Genomic DNA, 26,437 nt, shown 5'->3' on the forward strand with positions numbered 1-26,437 from the left:
AACCAAAGACACATGTGAATGCATGCCTATTTCTTAGTAGCAGGTTGTCTGTGAGTTTTCAAACTCTGACACTGCTTTAGGAAGGTGACAAAAGACAGGGCCAGCCTAAGGATGCTGTTTGTAAAAGAACTTGGGTTCTTTATTTCCTTTCAACAGGATGGGACCGAATCCTATGTGGACATGACCAAAGGCTCCACATTTTGTGCCTCTCTTCAGTCATCCCACGGCATTGGGACTCGCTCACTCTTCACTTATGATTTTCGTGTGAACTTCGCGGCTCTTCACCCGCAGCTTGTTGACCTGAGACTCTGCGATGTCAGCCCGCTCCTCGGCTTCCTCCAGTTCATGCTGTATCTTGCGGAATTTGGACAGATTTGTGTTGGACTGCTCCTCCTGAGAATAGAAACAGAATCATAATAAACCCATGTTGTAATCTTTCTAAGCCCTGTAGACTGGCAGAAACAGGAGTTGGCACCGTACCCGCTCCAAGATTGAGATCTTGCTTACCATTGAAAGTAATTTTATCATTCAAGATTGGTGTCCCAAAATCATCTCATTTCCATTTTGCAACCAAAATATCTTTTAGTAAGGATCTTATTTCCATGTGTATTTGTCTGTCTGTCTGTCTGTCTGTTTTTGTGTGTGTATGTAGACACTCTTGATGACCAGAAAAGGGCTTGGATCTCCTGGAGCTGGAATTACGGCTTGTTTGTTGTTAACTGCCTGACATGGGTGCTGGGAACCAAACTCAGATCCTCTGGGAGAGCAACTAGTGCTCTTAGTGACTGAAGCATCTCTCCAGCCCTGACGACCAAAATATCTGAATTGACATATGCCATAAAGGAAGGGGAAAAGGGAGATTAGAGAAGTCAAGAACATGAAAAGGCCAGCTGATTAATGCTAGCTGTTAGGTGATAATTGTTAACTGAAATTAGTTATTCCTTATCATATTAAGGATGATTAACAGTCATTTAAAACACTGAAATGTCCATTGACGTTTGGCACAAAGTGGTTGTTTCCTCCTGATTTTGATATCATGATTGTCTGGCCAGATTCCCGATGAAGACGTGGTTACATTGTAGGACTTAAGCCTATTTATCCACTGATAGACAATTCCTTCAGTTAAGTACGGCTTTTCGTGCTGAGTGGGTTTAGTATTGGGTAACGCAGTCATGCTGTGATGGCAGTCAGGAGTAAGGCTGCCTTCATGTCTTCCCCCGTCCTCCCTTGGACGGGCTTTGGTATGAGGGTTATGCGAGCTTTGTAATGTGAATTGGAAAGCTTCGCCTCTTTTTCTCATTGCTCTTGAACAGTTCACATAGCTGAGGATTATCTGTCCCTTGAAATTTTGAAAGACCTATCCGGACCTGGGTCCTTTTCAACAGTAGCAGGGTAACACGTGTTCTTCAGAAAAAAAATGGCCAGTTTCTTTCTGATCTCCACTCACTAAAACTAAAGACACTATACTAAAAACACTCCTCTATGGACAAGGCGTGTTTCCTTTCTTATTACTGATGTTCTATTTGCATTTCCTCTAATTTTCTTCATTAAGCTAGCTATAAATGTATTTGTTTTATTAATTCTCCAAAGCTATTAGGTACTATTAAAATGTCAAATTAGGAAATAGCACACTCGAATCAGTTATTCCTACCTTTATTTTATCAGAACTTTTTGCTTCCATTTGTGTTATTAGTATTCATTTCTAGATTGGATATGAATTTATTTGTTTATTTTTATTCTTGATTAATGCTAAAAACTCAGAAAGCAATGGATTAGCCCTCTAAGTAATGTTAGTGTTCCAATATATATATTTTTAAAAGTTGCACCTTACTTGTAATTTTATTTATAATAAATAATTATCTGGCAATCATGCTTTTCTAATGTATATTTTATCCTGAGTTATTTTTTACTTTTATTTTTTTTTTATGCGTGAGGATATTTTTCCTGCATATACATATGTGAATGACTTGTTTGCCTGGGACCTATAGAGCCAGAAGAGAATGTCAAGTTTCCTGGAACTAGAGTTCCAGATGGTTATGGGTGCTGGGAATGGAGCACAGGTCCCTGGAAGAGCAACCAGGCTTCTTAACTGCTGAGCCATCTCTCCAGCCTCCAAGAATTATTTTTCAGTTTGCTCGTTAGTGGTTAGGAGTCTGGGGAGTTCTGGTATATTTCTTATCTATTGTTTTGTCCTACCATGACCTCAGAGAACAACCTATATTATTTCTGCTTTTAAATTTTTTGCAGGTTTCCTTTGGAAGCTGGGATTTTCCCTTAAAATCAAGCTATTATTACTAGAAGCAATACGCAAAAAGTACAAAGATGTACACAGCCCTGAAGTACAGAGTCTGTATATAGAAAATGATGTATATACTAAATGAGGCAGCAAATCAAATTATTTGGTAACTTTTCTCAATCCAAGGACTTCACTCTTCTCTCCCCTAAAGATACTCACAGCCTCCTCCGCTTGTCTCTTGTAAGATTTCACTTTTGCCTGGAGTTTATCCACCAAATCCTGAAGCCTGAGAATATTTTTTCTGTCTTCTTCTGTCTGCAAGATTGTAAGAACCACAGGGCATTACTCCCAAAGCACATGCTACCACTGTGAGTATCTCACACATCTGGAGGGAGAGTAGTTGCTAAAAACCACTGCCTACCTGGTAAGTGAGCTCCTTCACTCGCCTCTCATGTTTGCGCAGACCTTTGACTGCCTCCACATTCCGCTTCTGCTCACTCTCAACCTCGCCCTCCAGTTCACGCACCTACAAAAGGGAAGGCTCTGAAGAATTTTGTTCCAATGAGGCATTGGAAACACGCGGGAAAGGACAAACCCAGGGACCCACCCTGGCCTCCAGTTTCTGGATCTGCTTCTTGCCACCCTTCAGCGCCAGCTGCTCAGCCTCATCTAGACGCAGCTGAAGGTCCTTCACTGTCTGCTCCATGTTCTTCTTCATCCGCTCCAGGTGGGCGCTGGTATCCTGCTCCTTCTTCAGCTCCTCCGCCATCATGGCGGCCTGATAAGGATATCAAGATAAGCTATTGGCACCAGGAAGTCTCCCGGCTCAGTCTGCATAAATGTGACTCTACTCACATCAGTAATGGCTTTCTTGGCCTTCTCTTCTGCGTTGCGGGCTTCCTGGACGATGTCCTCCATCTCTCCTTGCATTTGGGATATGTCTGTCTCGAGCTTCTTCTTGGTGTTGATGAGGCTGGTGTTCTGGTTAAAAAGAAGAATTACACTTTCTGCTGTTATCAGAGCACTTAGTGGTAGTTACTTCTTGAAAAATATAGGATAAAGATTTGTAAGTAAAAGAAATGCCATTCAACATTAAAGCATTCTGTTCTAGACCACAGTTGTCCATAGAAAAAGATAGAAAGGCTGCAGAATAGTCAGCACCTTTGTGTGCATTGGAGGCAGATGAAACAGCTTTATGATTTTATAGTTGTCATTTACCATCCTTGCGCATAGTAACATTACAACAGATGCTTGTAACATGCCATTCCTTCCCAATAAAAATGCGAATGTGGCTAGTAAGCATGAATAGGGATGCTGATATAGTAGAATGTAGGCACCCTTAAAATGTTCTAGAGAGAGAATCAGTAATGATTGCTAATATAAAACAGTGGGAAACTTCTCAGTAACAGTAAAATCTGGCAGAAATTAAAACCTGGTTGCCTTATGAAAAGTCCAGGCTTTTACATTCCGAGATGCTTAAGCCTAAGCATCTACTGCTGGGAAGTCTTTGTACAAAACCTCACCTGGGTGTGGAGGAGCTGCACGCGCTCACTGGCATCCAGCAGCTCCTGCTCTGCAATCTTCCTGCTCCTCTCTGTCTGCTCCAGCGTGGCCCGCAGCTCCTCGATCTCAGCCTGCAGCAGGTTGGCTCTGCGCTCAACCATGGCCAGCTGCTCCTTCAGGTCCTCCTGGCCCCGGAGAGCATCATCCAGGTGCAGCTGGGTGTCCTGTGCAATAAACAATCAATGAGACACCGTGTTCTCAGGCCAAGTCACCCCCTCGTCTGGCACCTACTTCTCTTGGTGCCACCAACCTTGAGGATGCCTTGTGTGTTCCTGTAGTTTCTCAGGGCCTCGGCAGCCATGCGGTTGGAGTGGTTCAGCTGGATTTCCATCTCATTGAGGTCTCCCTCCATCTTCTTCTTGATCCTGATGGCGTCGTTCCTGCTCCTGATCTCCGCGTCCAGCGTGCTCTGCATGGACTCCACTACTCTAATGTGGTTTCTCTTCAGCTGGTCGATCTCCTCGTCCTTCTCGGCAATCTTCCTGTCGATCTCAGACTTGACTTGGTTCAGCTCCAGCTGGATGCGCAGGATCTTTCCCTCTTCGTGCTCCAGAGATGCCTTAAGGGCAGTGAGAGGCGACATCAGCAAAAAACAAAGAAGCACGCTGGAGTTTTGCCACACACAGATAACTGTGTTTCCCGCATCTATTTACTCGCCCTGTGAGTGGACTCAATTCTCCCTGCAAATGTTGATTAACCAAGCATGCAGCCCATACCTCTGCTTCTTCTAGAGCAGCCTGAAGTTCGCATTTCTCTTGCTCTACTTGTTTCTTTATCTTCTCCAATTCATGGATACGCTTCCCTCCTTCTGCGATCTGCTCCGTGAGGTCAGAAATCTCCTCTGTTAATGGAAGGGAGACATGTAAGGATGTGGTCAAAGCATGACATAGAGGAGCGACCCCTCCGAGCTATGGGTACTGTTGGGAGAGAAAGAGCCTCACGTTGTAAGTTCTTATTCTCTCGCTTCAGGGTTTCTAGCTGATCCAGAGACTCCTCGTAGGCGTTCTTCATCTTGAAGAGCTCCGTGCCAAGGGAGCGGGCCTCCTTCTGGGACGCCTCCAGCTCGGCATGTGTTTCCTCGTATTTCTGCTTCCACTCTGCCAGGATCTGGAAAACCAAGAGCAGTGAGCTGCTGCGATGGAGAGGGAAAGGTACGCAGAGCAGAGAGAGGATGCTTCGGGAATCACCTTGTCGAAGTTCCTCTGCTTCTTGTCCAGGGCAGCACAGGCCGCGTTGGTTCTCTCCACGTCCAGCATGAGGTCCTCCACCTCGTTCTGCAGCCGCTGCTTCGTCTTCTCCAGGGAAGCACACTTGGCGTTCACAGCTTCCACATGCTCCTCAGCCGCCTGCAGACGCTGAGCCAGCTTCTTCCTTGAAGATTACATACATTTTAGGAAGAAGAAAGCATATTTAAAAATATGAACTATCACCATATTGAAGAATATCAAAAATGAAATATTAATAATTATAAATTATCTTATACAATTAATGTATAATGTATAACTATATTGTATATTAATTATATTAATATAGTATGCTAATTAAAGATTAATAATTTGATAAAAGTCACTGGGGATCTCTTAAGAACCAGACATGACTATACAGCAGTGGACAAATGTCACCTGCTTTGGGAAGCTCACAAACAAGTGAGAGCAATCAACAGTAGTCAAGTCTGAAGTTTCTTAGTAACAGCTTTAGGAGATAAGTGCCGTGAAGAGAAATAAAACATGATACTCCTTCGGCAAGAACACTAGGTATCTAGGGACGGTCTTGCTAAGAACCCAGAGTGAACTAGTGGGAGACCTACAAAGACTGTGGTTTACAGAGGAACCAGTTGGTAAAGAAGCCGCAATGAACCTGGGGTACTCCACAAAAAACAGCAAGCTCTGTGGTTAGCAATTATTTGTTACCTCCACTGGATTTTAAGTCAGTGGAGCAGGGATGTGCTCTTTCTATTCAGGGATTATTGTGACAGTCCGGCAAACAGAAGCTGCTCTGCAATGTTGCAGCATGGATGTGTAAAGTTTCCTGTACCATTCTCTCCCAAACAGGCACGTACTTGGCCTCCTCCAGCTCCTCCGTGCGCTGGATGGCGTCCGTCTCATATTTGGTCCTCCACTGGGCCACCTCACTGTTGGCCTTGGACAGCGCCCTCTGCAGCTCAGCCTTAGATTCCTGCTCCTCCTCATACTGTTCCCTCAGCAGGTCACAGTCATGGCGGGAGGACTGCAGAGCGTGGGCCAGCGCGTTCTTGGCCTATGGAGATGGTCACACCTTCATTGTACTAGATATTTAAGTTTTCCCTCTCCTCAGAGCTGATGGAACTGGCTCCTTTTAGGGTCATTACTTAGAACAAAATGCTTTCAGTCACCAGCTTTAGAACAATAATCACCTTTACTTCCTCCTCAAGCTGCCTCTTTAACTCCTCAATCTGCTGGGTAAAGGCTTGCTTCCCTCTTGATAACTGAGACACCAGCGCTTCCTTCTCATCAAGCTGCCGCGAAAATTCACCTGGGAAACAGAAGAACCAGCACTGCTGTTCTCTAAGGGAGGAACACGTTCCAGAGCCCATTTGAGAAGTAAATTTAACGCTCAGCACCCCAGATTGAGAGTTTGGATGGTTAAATTATCTGCTGATCTTCTCAGGCTCTGTGCAAAATCTCTAGGTGCTCTAATGAGACGTTCGTAGCGATCCAGATGAATAAATACAGTTTAAATTCCTTTTCCTGCTCCATCATGACATCTTTCTTACACAGTGTTACGTAAAATTTGGTACCGACTGTCCAAACAAGTATCCAAAATCCACTTATAGAATCTTGCACATGCATGCACATACATGTGTGCGTGTGCGAGTGTGTGTATGTGTGTGTGTGTGTATGCTACAATAGACATGTGAAAGTCAGGGGACAACTTTGTGGAGTCAGTTCTCTCCTCCCATCTTTATGTGGGATCTGGAGATTGAACTCAGTACTCCAGGCTGGTGAGGCATTGCCCACTGAGGACTTCCAGAGGTGACTGAGAGATGGGCATGTATGTACATTGCCCCATTCAGAGACTGTGTTCATGCTGACATAGACGAAAGGATAAGTAGGGCTGGGGACATGACTTCATGGCAGACTACTTGCTTAGCCTGTGTCAGGCCCTGGGTTTGATCCCCTGAAAGGCAAAATAGGAACGGCAACAGCAAACAGCACAGGTTGAGACAGAAGCCCTGCTTTCCGCTGGAGTGACTCCTCATCCCAGCAACTGCTCTGTAGCTAAATCCTCCTGACCTTTGTGGATCAGAGCTTGAACTAGTCATGACCTTGGATGCAGGCGGAGATTGAGCCTTCTGGGGAATCAGCCATGTTCCCAGCTGCTCATATCATAAAGGCATTTATTCTTAACTACCTCATCTCTATGCTCAGACACCGTCAAAGATGGAGAATTACCAGATTCGGTCTGCAAGCGTCCCCGCTGGCTCGTCAGGTCGTTGATCAGCCGCTGCTGCTCTTCCTCCTTTGATTTGAGCTCGCTCACCTGGTCCTCCAGGGTGCGGCACATCTTCTCTAGGTTCCCCTGAAAGAGGGAGTGAAAGAAAGAATGATGAGGCTCCGGGAGAATAACCATTGTTGGATCTAATTCTTCTACAAAGGGGAAAACATTGGCTTGAACAAATAAATCAAATTATCCTATAAATTATGTAATCTAGACAATGTCTTTCCCTTAAAGTAAAATTATAAAGCTATGTGCAATAGCAATAGAAAAGTTTGAAGATTGAATTCTGATTTTATGATTCTGTAAGAATTATATGGTCTGTTCTGTAAGAGGATATTAAAAATACTTCGCCACTTTTATATATACTAGAATATTGTCATATAATAAAAAAATATGAGCAACCTGTCCTATGCAGCTAGAAACCTGAAGAACACAGATCACCTGTGCTCAAGTCACCTGCTAACAGTGGGATGGTGTGATGTGCTTGCCTTTTCTCGCATTTCTGTATTACTGCAAATGAGTGACTTAATGTATATGAAGTGCCCTGGGCAAATTGATGGGTCTATATGGATTAGAATCATTAATATCAATTTTGCGACCATGTACCTTGGCCTTAGACACTGTCTCTACATTACTAGCAAGGTCGTCGATCTCCATCTTCATCTCGCTCTTCTCCTTCTCCAGCTTCTGCTTGACCCGCTGCAGGTTGTCGATCTGCTCCCCAAGCTCAGCCACGCTGTCCGCGTGCTTCTTCCTCAGGGTGGCCGCTGTGGCTTCATGCTGCAGGGTGGCCTCCTCCAGGTCCCTGCGCATCTTCTGGAACTCAGCCTCTCTCTTCTTGTTCATCTCGATCTGGGCAGAAGTGGCTCCGCCAGCTTCCTCCAGCCTCTCGCTGATCTCCTCCAGTTCCCGGGAGAGGTCAGAGCGCTGCTTCTCTGCTTTGGCCCTGGAGGCCCTCTCTGCCTCGATTTCCTCCTCCAGCTCCTCGATGCGGGCCTGGGGGTGGCAGGAAGAACAAACTCAGCTTCTTGGGTCAGTCATGTTTTTTCCTGATGAGTTAGACTGATGGAAGCCATTGACTTACCTGCAGCTCCTTGATCTTCTTCTGCAGTTGAATGCCAACTGCCTGCTCGTCTTCGATCTTGCTCTGCAGATTGCTCATCTCAAACTCTTTCCTTAAAGAAGAAACACAAGATAGAAATTCTGTTCACCGCCAACATTGGAAGCAAAGCGCTAAGCAGTTGTTTCATGCTTACTTTTTGAGTCTCTCATCAAGTTGCTGTTTCTCGTTTTCAATGTCCATGATGGATTCCTGGGCCAGCTTCAAGTCACCCTCAAGTTTCCTCTTGGCTCTTTCCAGGTCCATGCGAAGTTTCTTTTCTTGCTCCAAGGACCCCTCAAGCTAAATGAATATAGTGCCATGTCAAAAGGAATGTATAGTTCCTTTAGAAGGAAATTATTCTTATTAATACACAACTTACATCATCCACTTGTTGTTCAAGCTTGATTTTGGCTTTGGTCAGGGTGTTGACTTTGTCTTCCTCTGCCTGCAGGTCATCCAGGGTCTGCTGGTGGGCCTCTTGGAGGGCCTTCTTCTCCTTGGTCAGCTTGGCGATGGTTTCGTCCAGACCCGCCATCTCCTCCGTGAGGTTTTTCACCTTAGGAAGCAAACGTGCTTTGTATTACATGTTATATTTGAACATATTTGCCCTTATGTTTTGCTTCATAACTTAAAAGAGTCATAACTTTCCAGGAATCTGTCTCACACCTTGTTCTCTGTGGCATGCTTCTCCTTCTCCACCTTGGCCAGGGTCAGCTCAAGGTCGTCGATGTCTTTCTTCAGCTCTGAGCACTCGTCCTCCAGCTTCCTCTTCTTGGCCGTCAGCTCGGCATTGATCTCCTCCTCGTCCTCGGCTCTCTCGGTCACCTCTTTGATTTTGGCCTCCAGCTGGATTTTGGTTTTGATCAGCTGGTCGCATCTTTCCTCTGCATCAGCCAAGCCTTCAGCTTCCTGGAATTGGCAATACAATCAACATTAGAAAGAAAGAATCAAATATATTTCTATGATAAGACTTTAACTTCCTTGAGTTGGTCTATTGGATTTCTTATGTTCATTTATTTAAGTTTTCAAGGACTTTCGTCTCATAAACCACCTACTGTGTGCAATGCTTTCGCATATGTGGGGAAAACAAACTATGTTTTTTTTTCCTTGTGACAGAATGCTTTATAGTAGACGAGAACACCCATTTCTGTAGACTGTCATTAATCTAAAACATAATTCATAATATTAGACATCTAACACATTGGCTCCATGTTGCTTTCATGGAATTAGTTTTCAGATTGGCCCTTGAGAGATGGGTGGGTGTGGAATGTATAGAAATCAGCTTATAGTAGAAGAAGCAGAAGGCAGGTAGGGAAACATTTGTGCAGGGAAAGTGCAAGACGCTGAAGGTGCAGATATATTTTCTATGTGGTACTGGAGAATGGTTCTATTTAAGATGCCTCGAATCTGAATCAAGGCATAAAGTCTTAAAATAAAATTTGCTGCAACCTGTTTTGTTTTAGTTTTTTCAATTAAGGAGAATTGGAAGGGCAGAAAATGAGAAACATGGAATATATATATACATATACGTGTATGTATGTATATATATACATATATGTGTATGTATGTATGTGTGTGTGTGTGTATATATATATATATGCTAATGGTCCTCTGCCATCATCCTTTGAGTGCCTAAAAGACTATGATGTGCTCCATGCCATGAACTCAGTTGTGTAGACAGGATCTGAGTAACTCCCTAGGGAGAATGGGAAGGAGTTGGGTGTAGACTTGAAGGAAGCAGAAAGAAGAGCCTTCTGTAAGCCTGGGGGAGTTATTACACTGCCACAACTTGACAAAAAAGACCATATAATAGCTGATTCAGAAGTGAGCAGTTGATAAATTTGGTGGAATAAAGGTGGGGAGAAAGGCACAACAGATTAGAAGCTAAGGTAAAATTGTGGGTGTGGCTCAATAGGCCTCGGCCCATGGAGATGGAAGAAATAAAAGGCATGAGTTTTTGAGATCAGTAGCAAGAGATAATTCAGTACAGTCTGGTGTAGAACACTCTCACCCTTCTGCTGTCTATACGCTAATGTGAGGCCAATGGATGACAAGATTTTCTTCAAGGAAGCTTTAAAGAAAAAAATCTCTCTCTATGTTGTCTTCCCTTTATTTTTGGGGTTTGGTTTGTGTTAATCATCTTTGAGAACTCTCTTCAAACTGAAAAGAAGCCACAATTCCTGTAGATTGATGAAATGGTGTAGGCTGGAAGAAGACAGACAGTTCTACCTCATTGTCACGGCACTGGCTTGGGTGTATTTATTGGGCAGCGAGAGAAAGGTGGCCATTTGGAGTCTCTAGCCATCTCTGATAGTCATTTCTCTACAATGAGTGATTCCCTGCCAATTATACATCTCCCTTATCGTGGTCAGAGCATCAGCACTTCATCCTGGTTAGGGATACCCAGGATAGTGCCCCAACTTACAGCCTGCACTTGGAGTTGCAGGTCATTTTTTTCTTTCAACAGTGACACCATCTTTTCTTCCAGTTCCTTCCTCTTTGCCTCCGACTTGGAGAGCTCATCTTTGGTTTTCTGGAATTCCTCCTTCATGTTGGCCATTTCCTTCTCAGTCTCTGCGCTCTTCAGCAGGGGTTTGATCTTGAAGAAAAGCTTCATCCAGGGCCAGTGCTTAACATTCATGAAGGCGCGGATGTTGTACTGGATGCAGAAGATGGACTCCCTGAAATGCAGTGTTTACTAATTAGATACTCTGTAGACTGTAAAGCAAGAGTAAATCTCGGGAGTGAGGGTTGGAGGTTCTTTCTCCCTCCATCCTACCCCACTCCTCACTTGCATTCAACCTTGAAGATGAGAAAAATTATATTTCATGGTGATGGTCAAGAACTTGTAACCATCCATTTCTCTACATCATTGCATCTCAAACTTGGACATGGTTAAGAATCACTCAAAGAGATTATAAAAAAAAAAAATCCTGACTCTTGAATTCCACTTCCAGAATTCAGACTTATAGTATTTAACATAGACATGAAATTTCACATTTTTAATAAGATACAACAGATACCAATGTCACAAATCAAGGTCCCTTTGGGAGGCATTGCTATTCATCAGTACTTCAAATACTCTCATTCAGATAGCAGAGGGTAGTGAAAATGTCAAAATATCATAGTCCTTGACAGAAGTGACTTTAAAAATCATATTTCTTTGATAGTCTCTAGTTTTACATTTTAATGTTGTGTGAATTTTGCATTCTATGCTATGAAGGTACATTTGCCTTAATCTAGACCACTTAGAAATTATTAACCTTCATAAGTAGGTAGTTAGCTCCCCAAGTACAACATCATGGTGTGGTCAGAAAAATTAAGCCTAACTGAAAGTGATAAAGGTGGTCTCGTGTAACTTGTTTATGTGTATACATTGACCACATGAAATGTTTTTCATCACTGGTCCTGAGACATCAGAGTCTGTCATCTTTTAGTTCTTGCCCTCCATCTAACGACTAGCAGGAAGTCAACTCCTTTAGTGACACTGTAGTAACTTTCTGTGAAAAGTTCTTCACAAGTACCCTATGTTAAATTATATTTCAATAATAGAAATGATTCAACTGAAGAGGTAGTTTCAGATATTATATAAAACCATTTTTGATACTACCATACATTTCAAGGCTCCCTATTTAATGATGTTTAATAAACCATGTCATAGCTAGCAGAAGAAGGGCAAAAATTCATCTCTACCTACTCATTGGTATATTTTCTCCTGTTTGATCAAGAAATATCTATGTTTGATACTCCTCAAGTCCTCACCCAGACACTCAGGAGATGTTCAGTGCTGACAGACCTTAAGTTCTCTGCCTTTTTCTCACAGACGTTTCATTTATTCCTTCTTACTTTGGTCTTCTTACCACAGCTAAGTCCTAACTGTCAGTTACCTTGAGTGTATTTTTGAAGACACAAGAGGTGAATAAGCCACACATTTTTATACCTTCTCTCCACCATCTTCTGGTACTCCACTCTTGCCAAGAACCCTCTGCACATGGCCTGGGTGCGAGTAATCAGCTGAGCCAACTTGTCGTCTCTCATCTCCTCTAGGAGCCCCAGAAGACCAGCTTTGAAGAAGACCTGTGTGCAGGCAATGTTGCAGATCAGAAACTTCACACCGAGTTCAAAGGGACAAGAAGACATGAGGCTGGATTTAGGGAGAGTTACCTTGGTGTGACCAAACTTATACTGAGTGTGGTCAATGTCGATGGAGCCAAGGAGCTTCTCAGAAGCCTTCTTGCTATCGATGAATTGTCCCTCGGGGATGGCGCTTGCGTTTAACACCTTGTATCTGTTAAAGTAAGTGTAGTTTGTAAAGATCTGTTTTACAAACAGTAACCAAATTCTAAATGATTTATTTAAAAATTCAAAGCTTTTTCTAATTGTTTTGTTTACCGACAGACATTACCTGCATGTTTTTTCAACCTATTGGTTATATATTTTTAATCCATTGTGCCTTCCTTTATAGTTCCAATGTTCCACTCTCTCTGTCTCTGTCTCTGTCTATCTCTCTCTCTCATTTTAGCCAGTCTCTCTACATATAGCCATGGCTGTCCTGAAACTCACTATGTAGACTAGACTGGCTTCAAAGTCACAGAAATACACCCACTTCTGCCTCCTGGGTGCTGGGATTAAAGGTTTGTACCACCATACCCATCCAGTTCCTACCTTTTAAAAAAAATCAGACTCTGTCCTCAAGGACTATATCATTCTGTTCACATTTAAGAGTATATAGCCTATGCAATATAATGTATTATTTTTGTTTGGCAAATGTGTTTCAATGAAAGATCATAAGTCCAAGAAATCTGGTTTTTTTAATTAATGAATATAGTAACACTATTAATTAAAGAAAAAATCTATGAATTTGAGAAGAAAAAGGGGAGGGGAAACATGGGAGGAGTTGGAGGAAGGAAAGGGAAAGGTGACGTAATGTAATTATATTTTAATAATAAAAATAATAAGGAATATAGTAGATGAGGTCTTGGGTTTGAGAAATGATCCCAAAAGTCTAATAACAAACCTCGGATGCCCTTCATCTTGAGCACTGCTATTCTTTATCAACCAACTCTAGACTCAGAGACCAAGCCCTGCAGCTGCCACCCAGAACATTTTCTTGATTCTCCAGATCAGCATATCAGGGAGGAGAAAAGAGACTTAACTAAGAGCTGTCACCATGACATGCCCCCTATTATTCTAGGGAATCCTGGGAAGTTCATCTGTGAGAGAGAACTGAAATCAAACAAATCAAGAAGGTAACCTATTTGAAGCTAGTTCTACGTGTGACATCCCAACCCGATGACTTATTAGTTTTGACTTTAAAAGACTTAATTTGATCTCTTTGAACCCTACTCATTTGGTCAGAAAATGCAGTAATTGTAATGGACTGAGCGGTGGTGAAGGTTAAATGGGTAAGAGCAGTGAAAGGGCAGCTCTCCTAAGTCCTGAATCTGGAGTGTGTGTCTATGAACCTTAAAAAATCTAGTGAAAATTTTGCACAGAGCTTAACATATAGTATTCTTTTCTTCTTTTTTAAATATTTTTTAAAGGTAGAGTTTCTCTGTGTAGCTCTGGCTGTCCTGGAGCTAACTCTCTAGACCAAGATCTCAAACTCAGAGATTTTCCTGCCTCTGCCTCCAAGTGCTAGGATTAAAGGCATGAACCACTACTGCCTGTTCAAAGAGTATCTTTTTATTCTTTTTTCTTTTCTTTGTTTCTTTTTTTTTTCTTTTTGTTCTTGTTTTTTGAGACAGGGTTTCTTTGTGTAACTTTGGAGCCTGTCCTGGAACTTGCTCTGTAGACCAGGCTGGCCTCTAACTCACTAACTCACAGAGATCCACCTGCCTCTGCCTCCCAAGTGCTGGGATTAAAGGCATGCACCACTACCACATAGCAAATAGTATCGTTTCAAAGTGTTGTAAGACTCAGAATCTTTAGTTCTTTTGTGGCAAATTAAAAACATTAGAGGTATACTTTTCACTAAATTGCTCTGCTTATGTCAAACTTGTTTATACTAAGCATCAAAGACACATCATAATTTGGAGAACCTGACCTCTGCTTGAAGTCTGCGTAGAGGATCCTGCTGGGGAAGCCCTTCCGGCAGATGCGGATGCCTTCCAGCACACCATTACACCTCAGCTGGTGCAGGACCAGTTCGTGCTCCATGGCCCCTGGAAATGCATGTTTATTTCACAGCAGAACATAACAAAGATGTGGCAGCCATGCTTTGCGCTTTCACTCGGGAGTTTCTTACCGGGAGTCTTGGTTTCATTGGGGATGATGCACCTCACAAAGTGGGGGTGGGTGCTCCTAAGGTTGGTCATCAGCTTGTTCAGATTCTCCTGTAAGATCAGAAAACCATTGTCAGAGTATCAGCAGAGGGATGAGCAGTCGGTGATGTCTATAAAATCAACCTGTGGCTTGGGCTGACTGACTGCATCACTGGTGTTCTTTCTTTCTGTTATTGATTATGTGTATATGTGTATGCATGCATGTATACCACTGTTGTGGAGCTTTAGACTGACACTGTGTGTCAGTCCATAGGTGTCTTCTACCTAGCGACTGAGACAGGGTCTCTCATTGGACTAGAACTTTGCCACATTGGCCAGAGTGTGCTGGCCTGGCATCTTCTAAGGATCCATCTGCTTCTGCCTCTCATATTGGTAGGATTATAGGTGCACACCACCATACTGCCTTTTTTAATGTGTCTTTTGGGAATCTGAACTCAGACCTCAACACCTACAAGACAAATACTTCACCATCTAAACTCCCTGCCATTGGCACAGGAGGACCAGCTTTCACCCAAAGAAAACCCCATTGCTTCTGCTGAGATGTTGGTCCTCAGTCCACCCTGATGCATTCTTGTTGGCAGGAGAGATGTGTGTCAAAATGCTTGGAGTGTGCTTCTTTTCACTTTAGACCAGCATTGTCCTGCTTTCCTCCCTGACCTTTGGCCACTCAAACATCTATCTACCTATTAAATGGTGCCTCTGTCTTTTACTAAACTCGATGATTCTTCATTAAGGAAATACAATCCTGCACCATATTTGGACCTTGGACATTTTGTAGAGCTCCATGGATAAGGTAATAACTTTAAAACTTGGTATTGACTACTGATTAGATCAGTAGCAACAATGCATTAGTTAGGTTGGTTGCTAGGTTGCATTAATCTTACTTGTTTTGATGTTGGTTTAGTTTTGGCCTTGCTGTTGTTATTATATTCACACAGTGTACCCTATACCGTTTTCAAATTTTCAGTCCTCCTGGTTCTGCCTGCCAAGTCCAGGATTACAGGAGTACATCACCACATGGACGGTTTCCTTAGTCTTACCGATATAATCTTACTCTTTCTGTACTTGGCTTTGGTATTTGCCACCCAATTAGATTATGAATGGTGGATCATTAAGTTCCACTAGAGTTCCTAAGAGGTCCCCCTCATTCTGTGATGGCTCGGAAAGGTGAGATAAGATAATGTCTGACTGATCTCTCCCATTTCATATTAACGGAAGCCATAAATGTCAGCGCTTTTCTAGAGTCTCCTGAAAAATGTGATCTCGTACTTCTAAAGCCAAACTCCTAAGGTAATTGGAGGTGCTAGAGTTTGCTCTTACTCTGAACAGAGCAGACACGGTCTGGAAAGAAGATCCCTTCTTCTTAGCACCTTTCTTGGCGGCCCCACCGCTGCTGGCCTCTAAGGAAGGAAAAGGAAAGCATCATTCAAATACACTCTTGAGTCAGGGGGCTCCATGCTGCCCATTTCTGTGTTTTCCATGCCCAAGTGGAACCCTCTCACCCCAGGAACATCCTCCCACCATATGGACCCCCTTAAAATCTTGTTTTATCAACTAAGTTCACACCCACTTTCTGTAATTCGCTATCTGTTTGGAGATGATGTGAATAACAGTCACCTACCCATGAAGAGGTGAACTTTCTGATATTGATACTTGGCACACAGTGACTTAAAAATCTTCAGTAGAAGATAGCACTGAAAGGCAGGATTTGGTCACCATGTTTTCTTTAATATCCCCAGACGCTTCACATTTAGTACAGTGGGAGAAGGAGGAAAGAATTACAGAAACCGAAGCTTCTCCTTGGTTGAGAGCCTGATAGTTCTTTTCTCGCCATTGTGATAAGGTCTCTGTCAGTAGGGAGGTGACCCCAAATATATAAGCTCCATATAGCCTACTACTCAAGGAATGAGGGGTTTGGCATGCCACCTTCTGCTGGGGCTCTCTAACCAGCCTCAAACTAATAGCTTGGTTGTAATATTAAGAGGAAGTTAAGACTTGGAGGCCTCACCTGCTTCAGCAGTTTGAGTTCCAGAGAAGAGGTAGGCCAGAGTTTTCACTGAAGACTTCTGGTACAGCCCAACCACAGTCTCATTCAGGGGGTCCTTGTTCTTGTCCAGCCAGCCGGTAATGTTGTAGTCCACGGTGCCCGCATAGTGAATCAGGGAGAAGTGGGCCTCAGCCTTGCCTTTGACCACCTTAGGCTTCTGGAAGTTGGCAGACTTTCCAAGATGCTGTTCATACAGCTTGTTCTTGAAGGAGGTGTCTGTCGCCTTGGGGAACATGCACTCCTCTTCCAGGATGGAGAAGATGCCCATCGGCTGGATTGGAGGTGAGGCAAAGGCATCTGAGTATGTATACACGAGCAGCAGGAAACATGGGAAGGGGGCTCAGAGCAGACGAAGGGGGGATACCTTCTCAATGAGCTCGATGCAGGCGGCCAGGTCCATCCCGAAGTCGATGAATGTCCACTCGATGCCTTCCTTCTTGTACTCCTCCTGCTCCAGCACGAACATGTGGTGGTTGAAAAACTGTTGCAGCTTCTCGTTGGTGAAGTTGATGCACAGCTGCTCCAGGCTGTTGAACTAAATAAATAGATATGCGTATTTGTCTCTGAAATTCAGTAGGCATTTTATTTACAATAATTTTTAGAAGGTAGTATCCACATCATTGGTCAAGAGAGTCTCTCTTTTGCAATGCAAAATAAGCATGGAAGGTTTGAGGCACATGGAAGTCACTGTTCATTGCTGTTTTATAGAAAGTCTTAAGTTGGCATTAATTCTATTTATTTTGAATTTCTTAAATTTACGTAGTTTTCCTGAGTTTCTACTTAATCTCCCTAGGTTTATTCCAGTTACCCCCTATGTCTTCCAGAGGCCTCATCTAAGAGCAAACTCTCACACACACACCCCCAAAAAAAGCTGGTCCAGAGCCTATATTGCAGGAACACCACTATGGTCAGAATTTCAAGTGATTAGCAATTGTTATTTAGTGTGAAACAAAAACAATAAACAAGACACAAGAGACCACATATAATATAACAGCACACCTTTTTATCTTTAAGAACCCCACCAAATAGCAAATGAACTAGATCTACTTAGATTAGACCCCTTTTCCTTGCTTTTCTAATGCTTTCTGTTAAAGCTAAGTTTTATTATAATAATTAGAAAAGAGATAAACTTTTAAAAAGCTATGAGCAAGGAAATGTATTTCATGATCAAATAGAAATTTTTATTTCGTGATATTACATTAACAAGCATTAAATTTTAATTGCATTTAATTAATGATGATTCTAAATTATCAAGCCTTTCTCAGCCTTTATTATCTCCCTAAGTATCTCTCAGTGATTTCTGCACTGTATACTCAGAGCATATTATGGGTTACTAAGTTTCACTGTACTATTTAATGTCTGCTTTCTTCACATCTTGGGAGTTTTAGAGCCGCTCCCCTTCCACATTCAAACTCCTTCCATCCTGCAGGGTCCTCATTACATGTGTTGTTTGTCGTTTGCTACAGGAAATGATTGGTAGGCGACAAGCAAATCTCCTTTAAGTCGTCATATCACAGACAGAGGCAAGAAAGGGTCCTGATACTCAGAAAATCTTGGTAATATATTCATTGCTATAAAGATGCTCCATCAATCAAGCAACTCACATCAAAGATCTCAAAGCCAGCGATGTCCAAGACCCCAATGAAGTACTGCCTGGGCTGCTTGGTGTCCAGCTGCTGGTTGATGCGGGTGACCATCCACAGGAACATCTTCTCGTACATGGCTTTGGCCAGGGCGCCCACCGCATTGGTCACCTTGAAAGATGAAGATAGAACTCTTGAAATTACAGGAAGAATGTGCAATGCTCTCATCCCTTGTTGTGGTTTTTAATTAGGTATTTACCTGCTCTACAGTCTGGCCCTTGGTGACGTACTCATTGCCGACCTTGACCCTGGGGTAGCACAGGGCTTTGAGCAGGTCAGCAGAGTTCAGACCCTGAAGATAGGCAGCCTTGTCGGCAACTAAAAGCAAAGGTGAATACAATGATATTAGGGCCCAAAGAAGTACGTTTTCTTAAAATAATAATAATAATAATTTTCATGCATGTTGTACAGTGTTCTCAGTATATTTTTGATAGTCTTTTTAAAAATCTCACTGAGTTCAAGACCTTGACTGCCCCAAATCATGTTTCTGCTTTACAAAGTGTATTATTTAAGTGATCTGTGAAGCTCAGATCTAAAATGCGAGTGTGCCTTCCTAGGAAAACTCAGGGTAACGCGTGCAGGGTGTGAGTTTCAGAAGAAGCGTGACGTCAGATGGAAGACGCAGCTGTACCTTCAGTGCCGTCTGGCTCAGCTTGCTCCTCACGCTGCTTCTGCTTGAACTTCATGTTCCCATAATGCATCACGGCTCCCGTGAGCTTGTAGATGGAGACCTTTTCTTCATTTGTGAAGCCCAAAATGTCAATAGCACTCTGCCAATGAAATCAAGACGATAACTGTTAGGTTATGATTTGCTATTTAGAGCTCGCGTTCCCATTGCTCAAAACAAACTGGTTACACTGAGGAAACCACACCAGCACTTCCGGAGGAAAGGGCGTGGACAGGATGCTCCCTGGAGCAATGAGGTTATAGGTGTGTGTCACCACGTGAGTCAAAAAGAAGCTAAGGCGAAAACATGGTCAACCTCAGACTCTTATTATTTTGAGAAGTTGCACCTCGAAGTCAGCAAGGACTTTGGCAAACTCTGGGATGATGAATCGTAAAAACCTGGTGAGGGATAGCATCTAACCCCAGGGGTCCGGGGGGTCCAGGGTTTGTTTAGCACCCTCAACTCTTTCTTTGCTGTTTCTTCTAGAGACTCTGAATAGTTATCAGAGTGAACCACATCGCTGACCCTGCACAGTCATCCCAAGCATTGTTTTGGGTTCTACTTACATCTGTGGCCATCAGTTCTTCCTGGTCATCAATGCTGGCCACACTGATCTCCCCTTGGCTGACAAATGGGTAATCGTATGGGTTCGTGGTAATCAGCAGCATTTCTGTATACATGGAAAAGAGCAAACATGAGCACAGCCACTGTCTTCATCAAAGCCGAAGATTTTCAGATTCATAAGAAGAGGGTGAAGGATGATGGACGTGCACTAAGTACCTTGAAGATGATGTCATGGTAGTCCCTGTCAATGGCTAGTTTTTAAACATTGCTACAATGTAACAAATGGTATGCATGTGTGAAATTTTCAAAGACTAAAGATTACCTCAAACTAGTATAGTCTTTCTCATGTTGAGTATTTAAAAATCAGAAATGGAAGCAAACTAAAGCCTTAAAAGAAAAAGCATATTATTCAGTAAGTTTTGCCTATCTCTAGTGTGTAGCACTGTGCAACCATCCACAATACTGTGGCACAATAATAATATGAAGAAAACCATGACACACTTAGTGTGTGTGTGTGTGTGTGTGTGTGTGTGTGTGTGTATCACAAAAGTGTTACCATAACTTCAACTGTGTAAATTTTATGCATTTATCCATACATAATGATATAAGTATAGAAAGTGAATAGGATGATGTTTATCTAGGTGTTCATATGGTTATTTCACAGAAATTAGAGATAGTTTTTCGCTTTTCCTTTGCTTCCTTAAGAATTTTTATGATAAGCAAATACAAATTTTTAACAAACTTACAGAGCTTCCTCCATTTTTTGATACTGGAGACTAAACTTGAGCTCAGATCTGAGTTATATAATCAGCCTTATAAAGCTATTTTTTAATGAAAATTTTTTAAAAAACTCAGTAAAATTCAAACACAGAGCATGAGGTTGAGCGCTGCCAAGCGTGGTGTGATGGCTTCAGAAAGGAACGGACATTCCTTACCAATCAGCTCTGGCTTCTTGTTGGATGTGATCTGATAGAAAATATGGTAGCTCCTTTCCGCCTTGAGCTGGAAAGTGACCCGGGACTTCTCTAGCAGATCTGGAAGAAAGGAGATGGCCAGCAGGAAACTGTAAAAGCTGACCTGGTGTGCGGGTTTGGCTGTCAGCAACGTTAGCAGACCTCAGGACAGAATGGCCTTACAGACAAGCACTCACAAGTCTCGATGTCAGCAGACGCCAGTTTCCCCGTGGTGCCAAAGTGGATTCTGATGAATTTACCCTTGAAAAGAAAACTAATATGTCTGCTTTGTTTCCAATAACATCAAATGGTTGAAAATGTTCAAAACACTTGGGACAGTACCGTTGTAATTTTAAACCATTCTCGAGACTACTTGCAACAGGAATAAAATGCCTATCTTCTATTTTACAAGTAGAAGGATTTTTATCTTTGAGTTTAGAATTTATAAATATTATATAGGAGGCAATGCTGTGTTAATTAGCTTGGGTTAATTAGCCCATGATGTATAAAGTATATTAAAACGTCCCATTGTTTCCCATAAATATATGCAGTTATTGTCAAAATTAAAAATAAAATATTTTACAGTATCAATAGTGGACAAGAGACTCACAAAGCGAGAGGAGTTGTCGTTCCTCACGGTCTTGGCGTTGCCAAAGGCCTCCAGCAGGGGGTTGGCGCTGATGATTTGATCTTCCAGGGTCCCCTGCAAGGGAAAGATCAGTGCTTACATCCCAGGCTCAGGAACTTCTAGCCTGAGAGTGCCCCCAAAAGAGCCTGGACTCTGGGACAGTCAGACCCACCTGCATTTTGCCAGTGGGAGCCTCCTCCTTCTTCTTGTCCCCAGTGACTGCAATTGTTGCAAAGTACTGGATGACACGCTTCGTGTTCACAGTCTTCCCGGCCCCGGATTCTCCACTGTCAAATCAAAACAATCAGAGGAGTCTCCGCTTATATCAACTTCCACAGCCATGAAAAGAAGCATGGAAACCTACTTACGTGATCAAGATTGACTGATTCTCCCGGTCTACAAGAGAAAATGCAGGCACTTAGTGTTGTTTTGAACCCAATTATAAATGGCTAGAATAGTCTAAGGGCGTGAAATTTCTATTTCTCAGCTGAGCTGCCTTAGGGCCTGGTGCACACTGGCCTAACATCTTCCAGTTTCTCTCTCTTCTACTCCCCTACTTAGCATACGTGCATCCATTTACACTAACAACCACCACTCTTACAACTTCCCATTCAAGGGGGAAAAAATGCTCTGATGAAGAAAAAGCCTGAGAAACCTTGGTTGAAGCGGTGGCAACAAGGCTGTGTTTTACTGAGGCACAAAGCATTCTTCCTAATATTCTACCACTAAATCCATATCTAAACTAGACCTGGCCTTCGCATCCCCTTTTTGTGACACATTAAGTTAGAGACTCATTCATGGTGGACAAAGGATTGATGAGACTCCGACCTTGGCAATGTTTTGATGTGTGAGGAATAGCAGGGGACAAAGGCAGAATCCTTGACAGTATTGTGGTTTCAGAATAGTTTTAAGTGGAAGCAAGAATTTGTTTGGATGTTTTACACTGCCTAATGAATCCTCCAGGTCATTTCCAATGGGGCCACAAGTACTTGAGGTCAACCTAGCTGAGCCAATCACCAGAGAGGTAGTCACAACGGAAGGTCGTAATGCCAGATACTTCTTAAAATCTGACTGGTTGGTTCTGGCAAAGGCAGTACCCTTTGTACTGTTGGTCACAATTCATGATACCAAGGAGAAACCACAGAAGTGAAGTTTGTTTTCCTACTTCTTGCCTTCTGGTAATAGAGAGCCAGTCTGTATGCAGGGCTGTGTCTTTTGTGTGCATGTGTGTGCACCTGCACAGGGGTGCTTGTATTTTTGTGTTCCTAAGTCTCCTCACAGGTAGCCTCTATTGACCTTTACACATCAAAGAGCTCAGAAGCCATTCTATGCTATGTCACACGAGCCTCTGTGAGAAGGGATCATCCCAACTGGTTTGATATAATTGATTTGAGACTCTCTTTAGGGGTCTGCGGGAAAAGATTAGGCACATACAAAATAGCCAAGTTACTCACCTGTCAACATGAACTGGTAGGCATTGTCAGAGATGGAGAAGATGTGGGGTGGGGCCTCCTGGCGCTTTTTGCCTCGGTAGGCAGCCACCACCTCAGGGTTGTACACCGGCAGCCACTTGTAGGGGTTGACGGTGACGCAAAAGAGGCCCGAGTAGGTCTGTGTAAGTAAAGAGGAAATGACTACCCAAGAGCCCTCCTTGTCTGTTCTACTCACTTAGTGGAGTTTTAAGAAAAAGAAGTACTTTCCATGAGTACATTTTTTTTTTCTGGAATCAACGCGGAAACCAAAGACTGGCAGATAGCAACATCTTTGAGGGAGTGACCAATTCAGAGTTCCTACTGCTTCCCCTGGGACTTGGGGTTTTCACACAGCAGGAACACCAAAGTCACGTCTATCCATTTGATTTAAAGTGTGGACTTTAAAAAAATGAGACATTTTTGTTGTTTGAAAGAGATGGGAATATATTTCCTCTGCAGAATTGAGACAATTTGAATGTATAAGACTATAAATTTGAACATAAATGTATTCAGCAATAAGGGGTGATTGGGGACTTTGGAACACTTTAAGACAACATGATAAAAGCCCTTCAAAAATAAAGGGAACAGTATGTAGATGTAGCACCATGGGGAAACACTGTAAAATATTTTGAGTTACAGAGTGACAGAGAGCAAATAAATGCATCATGATTACAATGCAGGGATTTAATAGATATCTGTCAGCTGGTTAAGGACTGGCACCAACCAGGAGTATAAGCATCTGACCTGTGTGGATGCCGTCCAGCTGAATACCCGTGCCAGCTAAACTGTGTAAAAATATGAATATGTAATATATGCCATTCAAAATGTTTAGTGTGTGTGTGTGTGTGTGTGTGTGTGTGTGTGTGTGTGTGTGTGGTGCCAGGACCCTGCAAGGCAGTCAAACTAAAACATAAATGAGACAGTGTTCCTTGAGACATTCATAGGCAATGCAGGAGATGGAGAAGTCAATGAATGACCAGGAAAAACACAGTCAATGTGAAAGCAGGGATAGGAACAGCAGGACAGAGGACTCAAGGCTGCCTGGGGACACTGAAGGAGCTCAAGGATGAAAGGACCAGAAACAAATTACTTTTACGTGGGGAGAAAGTAAAAATGAATGAAAATTGATCCCTAAGAATTCCATTTTGAAATATTACAGTGTGTTTATCTTTTTTTTGGTTTGAGAAGATTAGGCAATGGCAATGGAGAGGGAAGGGAAGGCCTGAGCATGTTTGATCAACAGGTCTGTGGTCAAGTCAGACAGCCAAGGCTGTGGTCTTCTCTTGGGAGAGAATATCAAGTGTCGCTTTCAGGATGTGCCTTACGTTCTCAATAATAACCAGTAATTCTACTGGTGACTTCAAGTGACTAGTAGATACTTGTGACACAATTGTACATCACTGTGAGTGTTAGGCTTTTAGGGCACGTGGTGGTGGCAGTAAACTCTCCCCTCAACCCCCATGGAGGGACACTCACATAGATCATCCAGGCTGCATAACGCTCTTTGAGGTTGTACAGCACAGCGGGCTCGTGCAGGTGGGTCATCATGGCCATGTCCTCGATCTTGTCGTACTTGGGAGGGTTCATGGGGAAGACTTGGTCTTCCTTCACCGTTAGGGTCTGGTAAATAGGAAATGGAACAATCAGTATCAAGTGAGCGACCAAACCTTCCAAATGGAGCACAATGCCACACGTGCAATACGGCGGGCTCTCTACTTACCGCTCCCGCTTCGGTTTTCACGGTCACTTTCCCTGCATCTTTGCTCTGAATCGTTCCTTTGACGAAGGATTCCTTGGGCTCCGCCACAAAGACAGATGTTTTGGCATCAAAGGGCCTATTCTGGGCCTCGATTCGCTCCTTTTCAGACTTTCGGAGGTAAGGAGCAGCCTCCCCAAAAACGGCCATCTCCGCGTCAGAACTCATGGCTGCTGAACTCACAGACTCTAAAGGAGATTAAAAAAAAATCATAGTCTGCACTGTCCAGTATACCAGCAGATTTAAAAGTTATTATTTGAGCTGTATGACCATTTTCCCTGTACGTGTGTGTGTGTATGTACATATGCATACATGCATGTAATTGTAACATGCTCTATGTGCATGCCTGGTACCTGCAGAAGCCAGAAGAGAGAGTGACAGATCCCTCCTGGCTGTGAGGCACCATATGGGTGCTGGGGACTGAACTCGGGTCTTCAACAATAGCAACAATCACTCTTGACCACTGAGCCAAGTGGTTAAGCCAAGCCAAGCTGCATATCTTCACAGAGTCTGTCTCAGGGGTCCAGTTGTAAATTACACTAAGGAGTTCTACTGCTACCAGGCTGCAGTTACTGAAGCAAGCCTCACAAGAACAAAAATACATGAGGTTGCAGGGATGCGTGCTCGGGCTTAACATCCAGCATCTCCCATCTTGAGGCAGGCATGCTAGCTGGGAAACCAGATTACAGGTAGAGTGATGTTGCCCAGGACTGTGTGACCAGGAGTAAGTCCCTTGATCGTTTTGAGCCTCAGTGATTCCCTCTTTAGGGCAGAGATTATAATCCCAGCTTCTTTTCACTCTGAAGCCCGGAGGATAGGGTGATAACGTGGGAAAACCATGTTAAAAGGACAACTAAGTAATTGGAAAGGGTTCCGGCTACTATTTGCACATAAAATGTCATTTACTCTAATGGCACACATCTTTCTGGCCATGTAAGGTAAGGCAACTATATTTCTTCTTGTAGATATTCAGCCAACTTTTTCCAAAATAGTTTTGGAAGAATTTTAATTTTGTTTCCTCCTACTCCACCTGCCCTCCCCCTCTTTTGGTTGGATGCTGGGTAGACCTATCCCAGCATGATGCTTTTGCACACTAAACCAAGTCAAACTCATGAGGGAGGCAACCCACACCCACCCTCATCCTTGTGCTCCCACGTGGCAAGGTTCCCCATGCTCTAAGTTTCCCTGTACAGAACATGAGACCTGGCAGCTTGTCCCTCCCTACTTGTAGGTACAGGTAGCAGAACAATGCGAGGTGGGGATGGAATCCTGCTGCCTTAATGCAGGCTCAATGCTCGTCACTCATTTAAATCCACTCCCCCAGTCTCCCTCTCCAGAGACGCAGCATGCAGTACCAACAGGGCTAACATATTAAAATATCTCACTATGTTCTGGTTTCATATAGTAACTTTTCTGCAGGCCTATAAAAAGTTTAAAAGAGCCATTGTTCTAAGTACTTTCTCGCTAGAGATCATGTTTATTGAATGAATTCTAACAGCAAGACATACTTTTACAAAAAAAAATATAGGAGCTTTTCTACCAAGGGGATTTTTAGTAGTTTTTTGATTGTTTGTTGTGTTTCTTGTGGAGACTATATATATATGAAATATATTAGCATTTCTTTTTGCTCCCTTGTCGTTTGCTACAAGTGCCAGAGTCACCAGTGCAGGGATGAAAGTCCTCCCTCCCTTCCCAGTCCCTCTCCTTAGATGCAGTTGTTAGTGTTTCCTGCGACAAGCGCTTTCTCAAAGGATGCTAAGTGACAGGAAACCAGAGACTCCCCATCACACCTCCAGGGACCGGTTAGTCCAAGCCTTCCTTACCTTACTGGTAAACGAGAAGATGTGGCTGGGAAACGAGAGGGTCCTGTATGAGAAAAAAAGGAAGGCACTTTATAAGCTGAGCAATAAAATCCCACTGGCTATGGGAAGCCGAAGGCACCAGAATTCGCAGATGTGAAAACACCACACCGGGAGCTGCAGCCCAGACGGTGGCCAGTGTTCTGCTCCCACCTACCTTGGAGCTTTTTAAAGCAGGACGAGTCA

At 43.1% G+C, this 26,437-nt stretch overlaps 1 protein-coding gene across 2 annotated transcripts; it reads right to left on the reverse strand.

The window, feature by feature from the left end:
* Nucleotides 1–112: 112 nt before the first annotated feature.
* Nucleotides 113–26,437, reverse strand: LOC142860625 (myosin-2-like). 2 transcript variants are annotated; one of them, XM_075992115.1, is made up of 40 exons: nucleotides 26,409–26,437; nucleotides 26,216–26,258; nucleotides 24,357–24,580; nucleotides 24,113–24,256; nucleotides 22,619–22,775; nucleotides 21,533–21,560; nucleotides 21,337–21,451; nucleotides 21,147–21,239; nucleotides 20,734–20,797; nucleotides 20,519–20,617; nucleotides 19,586–19,689; nucleotides 18,984–19,122; nucleotides 18,552–18,670; nucleotides 18,314–18,463; nucleotides 17,074–17,244; nucleotides 16,671–16,980; nucleotides 15,983–16,062; nucleotides 14,626–14,713; nucleotides 14,425–14,542; nucleotides 12,543–12,666; nucleotides 12,319–12,455; nucleotides 10,804–11,059; nucleotides 9,045–9,287; nucleotides 8,758–8,934; nucleotides 8,533–8,678; nucleotides 8,361–8,451; nucleotides 7,883–8,272; nucleotides 7,231–7,357; nucleotides 6,192–6,310; nucleotides 5,859–6,055; nucleotides 4,987–5,170; nucleotides 4,741–4,906; nucleotides 4,516–4,640; nucleotides 4,050–4,358; nucleotides 3,760–3,963; nucleotides 3,092–3,217; nucleotides 2,844–3,014; nucleotides 2,658–2,762; nucleotides 2,456–2,551; nucleotides 113–393 (listed from the first exon to the last, which is right to left on the reverse strand). In XM_075992115.1, exons 3-40 carry the CDS (start codon nucleotides 24,558–24,560, stop codon nucleotides 241–243), a joined length of 5,829 nt encoding a protein of 1,942 aa, XP_075848230.1. In that variant the 5' UTR covers nucleotides 24,561–24,580; nucleotides 26,216–26,258; nucleotides 26,409–26,437; the 3' UTR covers nucleotides 113–240. The 2 variants fall into 2 exon arrangements, with proteins under 2 accessions (XP_075848230.1, XP_075848229.1); XM_075992114.1 differs by lacking the exon at nucleotides 26,409–26,437 and having other exon boundaries at nucleotides 26,216–26,375.

The sequence above is a fragment of the Microtus pennsylvanicus genome, chromosome 11, assembly GCF_037038515.1.
Source record: "Microtus pennsylvanicus isolate mMicPen1 chromosome 11, mMicPen1.hap1, whole genome shotgun sequence".
NCBI classification, from domain to species: domain Eukaryota; kingdom Metazoa; phylum Chordata; class Mammalia; order Rodentia; family Cricetidae; genus Microtus; species Microtus pennsylvanicus.